General features: G+C 38.9%; 1 protein-coding gene across 1 annotated transcript; it reads left to right on the top strand.

The window, feature by feature from the left end:
* The first annotated feature begins 3191 nt into the window (after positions 1-3191).
* MRPS10 (mitochondrial ribosomal protein S10) lies at positions 3192-11405 on the top strand. The gene is made up of 7 exons (XM_043963811.1): positions 3192-3307; positions 4980-5038; positions 5460-5532; positions 7566-7705; positions 8755-8863; positions 9698-9787; positions 10247-11405. Exons 1-7 carry the CDS (start codon positions 3260-3262, stop codon positions 10328-10330), a joined length of 603 nt encoding a protein of 200 aa, XP_043819746.1. The 5' UTR covers positions 3192-3259; the 3' UTR covers positions 10331-11405.
* The last annotated feature ends 1256 nt before the right edge of the window (positions 11406-12661 follow it).

Genomic DNA, 12661 nt, shown 5'->3' with positions numbered 1-12661 from the left:
AAAAGCCAAGCCAAGGGTATAGCTCAATTGTATAAACTCACCATGAATCACAAGTTTTCACCCATCCATCACCAATATGATGTCAACAGATCAACAAGCATCTTACACTTATATTTCCTCCCAACTTCACTAATTCTTAGTCATCTTAAGGCTTAAAACCTTTGAGTCATCTCTGTTTCTTTTATCTTACTAACTCCTATACTCAATTAGCTATTAAGTTTTGTCAATCCAAACTCTATAACATGTCTCCCATGTATCTCTTTCTCCCCATTCAGACAGCTGCAACCCTAGATAAGGTCCTCATCACCCCTTGCTTATACTACAGTAATAGCATCCTAACTGCTCTTCTTGCCTCTAGTCTTTTTTCTCTTCAACCATTCTCCATACAGATGCCAAAAGAATTTCTCTAAATCACAGGTCAACTGTCACTATCCTGATAAAAAACTTTCAATGTCTCCTTTTTGGCTCTAGGTTAAAACATAAATTCTTCACTTTGGCATTTAAGGATCTCTACAATCTAGCTGCAACTTCCTTTTTCAGCCTTATTTCATACTTTTGGCCCCTTCACACACTCTGTGTTCCAGCAGAACTAGAATACTATATGTTTGTTCCCCAAATTCTATGTATCTTATTTTTTTCCTTCTTTGACCCTTGAAGACAATAGGGTTCTAATGGGACATGTGTTTCTTCTTCCTCTATGAGGCTGCAAATACTTCATGATTATATGTTTTCTTCCAATTGCTCAAATGTATTTGCTTTTCATGTTTCTAATAATTCTTATATTTGGATTTCATAGTATCTGTTGTTCAGTCATTTTGGTAACATTTGACTCTTCAGGATACCATTTGGAGTTTTCTTGGCAAAGATACTGGAGTGATTTGCCATTCCTACTCCAGATCATTTTACAGATGGGGAAACTGAGGCAAATAGGGTTAAGTGACTTTCCCAAGGTCACACAGCTAGAAGGCAAGGCTGGATTTGAACTGAGGTCTTTCCAACTCCAGGCCCAGAGCTCTATCCACTGTACCACCTAGATGCCCTTTCATAGTATCTACTCAGCTCATGTATTTTTTTTTTTCAGGAATGCTTGGAGGGCTTCAAATTCATTAAAGGTTGAAATTTTCTCTTCTTAGATTATAGTCATTTTTCCTGGATAAGTTGTTGTTAGTTGTGAGCCTCTATATTTGACCATCTAGAATAATGTATTCTGAATTCTCCCCTCCTTTATATTGGTAGATACAGGATTTTATGTTATCCTGGCTATGACTCCTTGGTACTTGATTTTTTTTCTGGCTGTTTTGGCTGTCTTTTATTTGAAAAGAAAGTTTTGAATTTTTTACTATGTTATCCTGAGAATTTTCTTTTGGGGGTTTCTTTCAGGAGGTGACTACTAGATTCTTTTTCTTTTTTCCCTTGCCTTCTGGTTCTAATACATCTGAGCACTTGTCATTCATGATTTCCTGATATATGGTATCTAGCTTTTTTATGGTTATGATTTTCAGGTGAAAATGATTGTTAGATTCAGGTTTGCCAATGATTCTTAGATTATTTTTACCTATTTTTCAGGTCTATTGCTTTTGGTAGAACATAGCTATATTTTCTTCTTCCAAATGAGGTATTTGTAAAGACTTAGCACAGTGCTTGGCCTATGAGTAATTAATAAATACTTATTTCCCTCCCTCCTTTCTTCCCTGCCTTTCTCCCTCCCCCCTCCCTTTCTTCCATATTTATAGTTTTAAAATTTTGTTCTAGTATTGCTTCTCACAGATTCACAGATTTCTGTTTAGTCAGTCTAATTTTCAAGCAGTCTGTTACTTTGGAAATGTTTTGCACCTCCTCTACTAATCTGCTCATTCTCTTTACAATTCTTTACTCTAGAACTCTTTCTTTCCTATTATTTCCTACAGTACTCTCATTTGCTTTTCTATTCTTCTTTATTGAGTTCTCATTTTATTTATAATATCTTTTTATAAAAAAACCTCTTGCTTTGTTTCTTCCTATTCTAGTAAAGCTTATGGCAAATTTGTATTCCTGTTTCAGGCTTTGCTTATAGATATTATGGAATTATTTTCTTCTGGGTTGCATCTTGGGCATTTACAGTTTCAAAATATTTCAGTAAAATAAATAAAATCACTTTTATTTACTCACCTTCCTATATCTACTTCCTGAATTTGGCTTGTGTGTGTTATATAGGTACCTGCTGCTACTTCCTACAGGTGCTGTGTTCTGTGTTCTTTGAGAACTTCAGGGTTAACTCATCTGACCTAGAATGACCACTGGCATGGGACTCTCTCCTTACTGGTAGAGATCAAAGCCCTGTTCTGTCTTGGGGAGGGAGGAGGGAAAAAATTTGGAACTCAAAATCTTCTTCTTCTTCTTCTTTTTTTTTTTTGAGGCAATTGGGGTTAAGTGACTTGCCCAGGGTCACACAGCTAGTAAGTGTTAAGTGTCTGAGGCCGAATTCGAACTCAGGTACTCTTGACTCCAGGGCGGGTGCTCTATCCACTGCGCCATCTAGCTGCCCCGGAACTCAAAATCTTATAAAAACAAATGTTGAAAACTATCTTTACATGTAACTGGAAAATAATAAAATACTTTTAAGATAAAAAAAAATAGGTTAAGTCTTGGATATAAGAGTTCGAGGGTCCTTTCTTCTTCCCCCATACTGAAACAGCCATCAGAAGTTAGCTACTACCTGATTGCATCCACTAGACTAACAAGCTGCTAGCTTGGTCTGAGGAGAGGAGAATGGCGGTTTCTGTCCTCAACTTCCTGCTTCCTCCCCTCGAAGGAATTAAAGTCTCCTTGGGAGAGAAGTTATTTTCCCAAGGTCACAAAGAGGAGACTCGAACTCGCGTCTTCCAACTCCTAGTGATTTCAAGGGGTTAAACAGAGGGAGGATTTTTCACCTCCCCCGCCCTCTTACGTAAAAACACCAGGAATAGGGGGAGGCTAGGATAAAGCAGTGGATAAAGCACCGGCCCTGGATTCAGGAGTACCTGGGTTCAAATCCAGCCTCAGACACTTGACACTTACCAGCTGTGTGACCCTGGGCAAGTCACTTAGCCCCCATTGCCCCGCAAAAAAACCAAAACCAAAACAAAACAAAAAAACACCAGGAATCCCGTCTCTATGATCCTTTCAATAGGAAAGGCTCGAATCTCAATGGTCACGTCTTTCTGCTAGAGGAAAACTCTATGATTACGGAAAACGCAACCCGGATCCCGGAAGTGACGTTTGGGAGGACTCAGGAGTCAAGATGGCTGCGCGGGCTGCCCTTGGGGTTGTGTGTCGACGCCTCTGGCAGGTGACCGGGGAGGGAACCCTGGGATTGGGTGGCCGGGAGGCGGCTTACTGGGGCGACCATCGTGGCTCGGAGTTGTGAATCCATGTGCTTTCGGCTTCTGTCTTCACGGCGCATTGGCAGTCGGGGTCGTGGTTTGGTCTCCCGGCTCCTTTTGCCCCAGAGACGCCCTGGAGCATCGTGGGCTGTCCCTGAGTCTCCAACTGCAAGGCCTTTCGGTCTGTGAAATGGGCATAAGCATCCCGGCCTTGCAGTTTTCCGAGAACTCTTATTGATCCATCTCAGAGAATGGCAGAGGAGATTTAGAATCTAGAATGTTAGAAAACTTTAGCGTTTGAAAGAGTCTAGAATGCCAGCCGGGGGTGGGGGGTGTCTTCAGAACATAGAATGTTAGCCCCACAAGGGATTCCTAGCTTAGAATGTGAGAACACATCGTCTAGAGCGTCTTCGTGGCGTTTAGCTTAGAATACACAGCTTTAGAATTTAGAATGTACCTTCTCTCCTCCGATGCTGTCACTGCCCTAAGCGCAGGCTCTTATCACCTGGATTATCGTAATAGGCTGATCTGCCCACCTCCCTCCAATCCAACCACAAAATCCAATTCAGCCACAAAACTGATTTTCCTAAAATGCAGGCCCAACCATGCCATCCCTCTCCTCCCCCCGCACCCTCCCCCCCCCAACAAAACTCCAGTGGCTCCCTGTTGTCTGCAGGATCAAATACAAACCCCCAATTTAGCGTTCAAAGCAGTTCATAACCTAACAGCCCCCACCTCCCACACAGTCTTCTGGACACTTTACTCTCTGCCAAATACTCTGATCCAGAGTACACTGGCTTCCTGGCTATTCTGTGAACAAGACATTCCCATCTCTCATCCCCAGGCATTTTCTGGTTGGATTCTATGCTTGGAATGCTCTCTCATTTCTGCCTATCGACTCTCTTTTAGTTTCAACTAAAATCTTATTTTATTACAGGAAGCCTCTCCCAACCCCTCTTAATTCTAGTTATTTCCTTTTAATTATTTTCTTTTTTTCCCCATTAGATTGTGAGTTTCTTGAGGGCAAGGACTCTTTTGCCTCTTTTTGTACCATGGGTGTTTTAGCACAATGCCTGGCACAAATGGATGCCTAATAGATGTTTTTTGTTTGATTCACTGACAAAAACACTTTAGTATTTACAAGAGCCATTTCATCAATGTGGATTCCTTCCATCAGCTCATATTGAAACCCCTTTACTTTTTTTTGCCCATGGCAGTGAGGGTTAAGTGACTTGCCCAGGGTCACATAGCTAGTAAGGGTCAAGTGTCTGAGCCTGGATTTGAACTCAGGTACTCCAGAATCCAGGGTCAGTGCTTTATCCACTATGCCACCTAGCTGCCCCCTATTGGTATCTTCTTGAAAGTCTTACATGGTATTCGGGATACGTTTTTTACATTGGCCTTTCTGTAAAAAGTAGGAGGGAAAAGAGTGGAGTTTAAGAGGTTAAAGAATTGCAATTTTTGGCTCTTTGTAGCTAGGAGAATGACTTCCATGAAGGAATGTTTGTGTTTCTGCATGCCTTGTTTTACAGCAGCCATGGGAAAGTATCTTACTTTACTTACTTATTTTTAAAAGTAGCCTTTATTACTTTAAAAATGTTTAAATCTTAAACTAGTGTTTTTTAAATTTTTTCTTAGAGTCCTGGCATCTTTTCTCATCCTAAGAACATTACAGAAAAGAGAGATGGTTTTCTTCTGTAAGTATAACAATCAGTAATTCTGATCTGGACAACAAAGCAGCCATTTGGGTGTCCAGTTATCCCTTCCACATCGAGATTTTGCCCATTGCAGCTTTGATATATTGTGGGTTGGCATAAGAAATTAAATAGGAATTTCTGGGTAGTTTTGTGGCACCTGCAGATGACACGTTTGAAGGCCAGCAGACGACACAAAAAAAGTGTAGACGCTCAGAAATGCATAAAATATATGTATAATCTTGCATAATGTCAACATATTTTATCTTTTAATACCATAATAATTTGGACTTCTTCTCAGGCATGAAGGGAAGGCCAAAAAACTTTATGCAGATTTTCCAGGCACCGTGCCCCTAATCTCTGTGATGTGGAAGGGATAACTGTATTATTCAGTCTTCTTGATTTTTGTGTCTTTCACATTTAGCAACACCCACTTGAAGTGGATACAATTTTCAAGCTTGCATGTGGATGTCAGGAGTGATGTGGACAAACCTAAGGTATGTATTCCACATGTGCTCTGTTTATTTTGATGTTGATTTTAGGAAGAGTACAGAAAAATATATTTGCTTCATGTTTCACTTGGGTCATTTGCCCAGATCTTTCGAGGTAAGGCATTTTTAGGGTAATGGTAAACCCCAAAGTGGCAGGGAATAAAATACTCTATGAAACACACTGATATATTGTATATTCATTTAGTCATTCTGGGCAGAAGGGTGCCATTTAAGTTTGGAAAAAGTAGCTTAATTGAATAGCTCACATTTATATCAGGCAATCCTTTAAGTCAGAAAGGTGTTATTAGTGCCACTTGAGAGAAGATGAAGAGACAAAGGCTTAAGGAAGCTTGTAACATGTACAAGATCATAGAATCAGGAAGTGATAGAGTTAAGACCTGAGGATCCAGTCCTCCCAAATTCAGCACTTTTTGCTTCATACCACACGGTGACATAATAGCCTTTTCAGGGTTACTATTTCTACTATTCTTCATTTAGTATAAAGTGAACAGTAAGTTACTATTTACTATTATTTAGCGTGGCAGAATAATAAGCAGTAAATCATGTCATTTTTGTGGGAAGTAGTTTTCTTTCTGCTTTGAAAGTATATATACTCCTTTTGAAAATGTCTTTATTTTTATTTAAATAAGGTAATCTGCATCATTTAAGTATTGATTGGGCAGCTAGGTGGCATAGTGGATAAAGTACTGGCCTTGAATTCAGGAGGACCTGAGTTCAAATCCAGCCTCAGACACTTGACACTTACTAGCTGTGTGACCCTGGGCAAGTCACTTAACCCCCATTGCCCTGCAAAAACAAAACAAAAAAAACTTAAGTATTGATCATTTACAACTGTGAAGGGGTGATTGTTGGTAGAGAAAATGACAGAGAATATCCCTGCCTCCCTCCCCTGGAGCAGCCTCCTCTCCCCAAGCTGGAGCATAACTACAGACCAGTGTCAGATAACCCTGATTTGGTTGGGCAGTATCTAGAATTCCAGAAACTCAGTTTTTGATCATTGGGAGCTGACTTTATGTAAATTGCTTTCTGAGACTAAAAAGATCACCTTTTGGAAGTGAACTAAGATGAGGTATCACTAAATAAACACTTGGGAAAATGATTTTTCTCAGGGAGGTGACCCAGAATTATTAAAGTGGCAGAATGGAAGCTATTATATATAATGTCATAACTCTTTAGCTAAAAATGAATAACTATTATAGGTTGGGGTTCAAAGGTTAGATTATATATACTGGAAGAAAGGCTAAGAAAGAGTTAATTAATTCTTCATTCCTTTGCTATTACATCTTTAACTGTTAAGAAAAGAAATTTCATAGATTACCTTGTAAGTTCTTTCCTTTCAGACTACCTTTTTTATTTTTTATTTTTGGGTGGGGCAATGGGGGTTAATTGACTTGCCCAGGGTCACACAGCTAGTTAATTGACTTGCCCAGGGTCACACAGGGTCAAGTGTCTGAGGCCAGATATGAACTCAGGTCCTTCTGAATCCAGGGCCAGTGCTTTTTCCACTGCGCCACTTAGATGCCCCCCTTTCAGACTACATTTATTTATTTGTTTGTTTGTTTATTTTTGGTGAGGCAACTGGGGTTAAGTGACTTGCCCAGGGTCACACAGTTAGTAAGTGTCAAGTGTCTGAGGCTGGATTTGAACTCAGGTCCTCCTGATTCCAGGGCCAGTGCTCTATCCACTGCGCCACCTAGCTGCCCCCTCAGACTACTTTTAAATGTTCTGATGGCATGGCATCATACCTAATGAAAAAACCTCTTTTGAGTTAACTTTGTGTAGATCTTGTTTGGCTAGGGTAGTGTTGAAATTCTCTGACATTTAATATTCTACATGGTCTTGTGAAATAAGGGTGGTTGAGAGTATGTAGTAACTCACTGTCATTTCTCTCCCTTTGGCTAATAAAATCTGGGGCTGTACAAACAACCAGAACAGTGTGCTAATTTCAACAATTAAAGAAAAGTAATCAAGAATTAGGACATGATTATCTTATTTCCTGCTTTGTTATTTAACTTTAGATCACCATTTCTGATGAACCAGACACATTATATAAGCGCCTCTCAGTTTTAGTAAAAGGCCATGATAAAGCGGTATTGGATAGTTATGAATACTTTGCTGTACTTGCTGCTAAAGAACTTGGTATCTCCATTAAAAAGGTGTAAGTATCTTTTCACTACTGATGCCGTCTTGCAGTATCACAAGGACTTTCTAGATCAGTAGAAGGGCATTACAGAATTGTGTACTTTAATTGGGACCGACATTCTAAATAACTTAGAGTGGGGTTTAGGATTATCATCCGCAATTGGCGTGGTGAACTCTCTTACCCACTAAGCATCAGCTATAGGCTAATTAAGTTTTTATAACGGTAACTTTCTGTGGCTTTTTTGGCATTAGGGAGGGGTTAAATAGAACAGTTTTGTGTCTTTACCTGCTTCCTTTGGTATTAAATTAGGCCTTTGGGGGGTGTTTGGCAAGTGTTGCCTAGCCAAGAAGAGTAACAACCTGTATATTTCATAACCCATTTTATAGGGGTTAAAGCTTGGACCTGTGATTACTTTGGTGTAGGGAACTCCCTGATGAGGAAATGCCCTCTATCAATGCAGTTCAACACCTTTTCTGTAATTTATAATCTTAAAGAATTTCTTAGAGCCTTGAGAGATTAAGTGACTTGCTCAGGATCACACCACCAGTATGTGTCAGAGGTGGTACTAGAACTCAGGTCTTCCTCTTTCTGAGATGGGCTCTCTTTTCATTTATACAGCATTTAAAAGTGAACAGTGTATTTAGACTTACAGTAATTTCTATCTTTTGTAAAATTTGCAAACTCTTTTAGAGCCAAATGCTGTTATCTGACACACTGATTTGGCCCTACATGTTTCATGGATCCAGACAATAAGGCTGTGCCATACTAATTCTTTAAAAAGGTTGAATACTAACACTTATGAATGTGAATTATGAATGAGATATATGCTTGATTTCATGGGAAAATGTTCCATTGTTCTATATTGCATTATTTGGGCATGCACACTGACATGGCAGTTGTAGTTGCAGATAGCAGGCTTGACAAATAGAAGACTGCAAAGTTACAACCAACCTCAGAAATTGAGTATGAGCTAGACTAAACAAAGCTACGCACCATGTATTGAAGATAACTTAGGATTTAATATCACTTGTCTTAAGTGCTTTATTTGGCTTATTTCTTTTTAGACATGAACCTCCAAGGAAAATAGAACGTTTTACTCTTCTCAAATCAGTACATATTTTCAAGAAGCACAGAGTTCAGTATGAAATGAGGACATATTACAGATGTTTAGAGGTCAGTTGATTTCAGACAGGAAATCCAGATAATATTTATTTGAAAGGTCTCACATTTTGTGTGATGGCATATTATGTCTTTTTTATTGTCACGTGTGCTTTGTATGCAGGAATGACATATTGGATTGATTACACTTTTAACTCTTATTTAGAAATTTGTCTGTCTTGTCCAAGAAATAATAATTTTGATGGTCAGTCATGTTGCAAATTACATAGTAGCATTTTAATAGCTCTTATGTTTCCTTCAAAACTTCTACAAAACTTTTTTTACATTAAATCTATCCGTGTGGTGAATGCTTCCTATAAATCTATGACATACCAGGTGGTGGGAACCAGTGGGTCTGAAGACACATTATTTAATCTGATATTTTGGCACTTTCAATAAATTCAATGTAATCCCATAACTATTAAGATTGGGACTTTTACTCAATCTTTTTGGATTTTGTGTCTTTCACATTTAGCAGCACACCCACTTTATGTTAGGCATTGTGTGTTATACATAGATTAAATAAGCCCCTATTTGAGTTTACAATCTAATAGGGAAATACAAAACAATTTGAAACAATTCCATTGGTGAATTCCCCCCCCCCCCCATAAGATTTATGTAGTGTGAGACCTGATTTTTAGTTTAGACTCTGCCATTAACTAGTTGTGTGACCTAAAGCAAGTCATTTCCCCTTTTTGGGGCCTCATTTTCCTCTTTTTGCAAAATGAGAAAGTTGGAGATTATTTCTAAGATTCCTTAGACGTTCTACAATTGAAAGTGTCTGTGAATTAATTCATTGTGTAGCATGATGCTCTAATAGATTATAGACTGATTTTGTTTTCCTCTTAGTTACAACATTTAACTGGGAGTACAGCAGATGTCTATTTAGAATATATCCAACGAAACCTACCTGAAGGCGTTGCCATGGAAGTAACAAAGGTATCATTCAGATATTTTTCCTTTGTCTGAGAGAAAATTGTAAATTGGAGCACTGACATATTGGAGTCTTATTTGTGCTTTGCCAAGTCAGTAGGAGTGGTGGGGCAGGGGGTTGGAGAAGTGGGGGCAGAAGATACCTTAAATACTAAATTTTTATCCCAATCCCTGCCCAATACCATAAAGAGCAGTAGAACATAATCCTGCCACTGCCACCCCAAACCTCTTAACTCTCCCTTTCTTAAAGAAGTGATTGGTGGACAGGAGGGATGTGGATGGGGGAGGGCATACTTTTTTCCATAGTCTTGCTCCATACCTTCTGTGGAAAGTCAGAGGAGCCAAAACGAAGGGGAAACGTGTAGAGCCAACTTAGAAGCCACATTTGTAGCCAGAAGCTCTCCGTTAAAAGTCGTATCTTGTGGTCCATTTACTTGATGAAAATGAGCTTTGTTTTCTTTGCAGACCCGATTAGAACGGTTACCAGAACACATTAAGGAACCACTTTGGGAAATGTTGGGAGAGGAAGAAAAAGCAAGCAAAGCATGAAGATAATCTTTATATCTGGTTTTGAAATGGAAATATCTATCCCTGCCAAGAATGTTTACACACAGCAAGAGTTTCTTTAAAATCTCCTTTACCTGCTTGTCTCTTGTCATTAAGAAATTTGACTTTGGTGGAGTGTGGAGTGAACTACAGTGTGAAGGGCATCTTTTTTTTGCAGGGCTATGGGGGTTAAGTGATTTGCCTAGGGTCGGTCACACAGCTAGTAAGTGTCAAGTGTCTGAGGCCGGCTTTGAACTCAAGTACTTCTGAATCCAGGGCCGGTGCTTTATCCACTGTGCCACTTAGTTGCTCCCCCCCCCCAAGGGCATCTTTTAAAATTATTCATAGCCTTTGTTATTTTAGGTCCTGCTTTTAGGACATGTGAACAAGCCTCTACACACTGATGTTAATTTGATAGCACTGATTGGCGTTTGAATGAAATCTCTTCATTTAAAAATCAGTATCTTTTAAACTTATTTCTTGTTTGGATTCTTTTTTTAACAGTTGAAATAATAAGCAGTTTTGATCATTTTAATTGTGAAACATTGCCATTTTTTGATAGTGGCTGACTATATAGAATTATATCTTCAGAAGGAGTTGGTCCATTACTGAGAGATGGTGTCTTACTAAGGTCCAAAGTGGGAAACATCTTGCCTGAGATCACATAGCCAGTTAGTGGCAAGGTCACTGAGGTGTCATGACTCCAGTCCAGTTCTCTTTCTATGCTATAATTTATTATTTTAATCATTATTTTACTTTTCAACTTTGTATTGTTTGATTCAGACTCAATTCTTTAAAATTAGGAGTTGGTTTGAGTTAATAAAATGAGCTTATTTGTGATGTGCTTCAGGGGTTAGGGGTGAAAATGTGATAGTGTTGACACAGGTTGCAATAAAGTTGATGTGTTACTTTATAGCTCAAATTTGAAACTTTTTCTCCATAGGCTACATAGTAGTGATATGTGAGTTCACAAGAAAGTAAACACTGCATTCATTCACGTATTCATCATTCATTGTATGCTTTGCTAGGTGCTGTGGGAGATGTAAAATAAAGGAGAGTAATATGAATGGTAAAAGAAGAGAGTTGTGGTTTTATATTGCTTCTGGTTTCTACATTAATTGTATTTAGTATTTTTATAAATACCTAGTACAGTGTTTTGTGTATATCAAGATCGTTTCTTCTTCTCAATGGAAAAACATACTTAATATTTTTGTAAATGGTTCACTTTGGAGATGAATTTGCTTTTCTGTTCATTCAACAAATATTTGTTGGGTATTTATTGTGTTAGATTCTGAGTTAGATGGGGTGGGGATGGGGGATGGGATGATAATGTTATAAAATCCCAAGTCTACTCCAGGGAGGTTACAGCCTAGTAACTGTAACAGTTACAACACACATTTTGTTTTGTAAATCGGGATAGCAGTTCTTTCCCCAGCTTGGTAGCTAATTACTGCTTTAGTGACATTTTGCTTGTATGTTAGACATATATCATTCATATGCTTAGAATTATGGTATGTGGAAATAACTACAACAGTCTTTTGTTTCATGATCTTTTCCAGCTTCTAGATTCTTCAGTAGTTTCTGTTATCTACAAGTACCCCAAGCAGAAGTACACGTGTGGAAACAGTTCTCACTTCCAAAAGCTAGTTAAGCAATTATTAAAGATAAAAGAGATTCTTAGTTAAAACAAGATATGATGTACTAGGGAATTGAGCCCACATTAGCTGTTTGTGACTACAGAGCAAAATAATTTGAATGATTTCTTTCACTTCAGACTGAAATAGTGATTGCAAACATGAAAATACACACATGCATATACATATATACATATTTAGGGGCAGCTAGGTGATACAGTGAATAGAGCACTAGACTCAGGAACACCTGGATTCACATGTGGTTTCAGACACTAGTGTGGTGAGCCTGGCTAAATCACTTAACCTCTGCCTTAGTTTCCTTTTCTCTAAAATGGGGATAATAGCATGTATTTCCTGATGTTGTGAGGATCAGATAAATTTAAAAGTATTTGTGCCTAGGGGTAGGGGTTGTGGTAGGGGTTCTATAAATGTTAGCTGTTATGTATGAGTGTGTTAGAAACACAGCTAACCACTCTTCGTGTTGCTCAGCTCTAGTGTTGTCAGCTTGAGTGTCAGAAGCTCAAGTGTGGGCAGCCCTAGTGTTGCTAGCAGGTCGCTGTTCAAAAATCCCAAGCAGGCAGCAGTTGGTGAGTGAAGGCTTTATGCATCTTTGTGAAGATGGGCACTCTTCTGAATGTTCTGGAGAGTGCACTGAAGTGAGGTCCCTCACCTCTATACCCCTCAACGGGTCCCCTCTGAC

This window comes from Dromiciops gliroides, chromosome 4, assembly GCF_019393635.1.
Source record: "Dromiciops gliroides isolate mDroGli1 chromosome 4, mDroGli1.pri, whole genome shotgun sequence".
Taxonomy (NCBI): Eukaryota; Metazoa; Chordata; class Mammalia; order Microbiotheria; family Microbiotheriidae; genus Dromiciops; species Dromiciops gliroides.
Note: the sequence above shows the minus strand (reverse complement) of the source record. Positions and strands in the feature narration are given on the sequence as shown.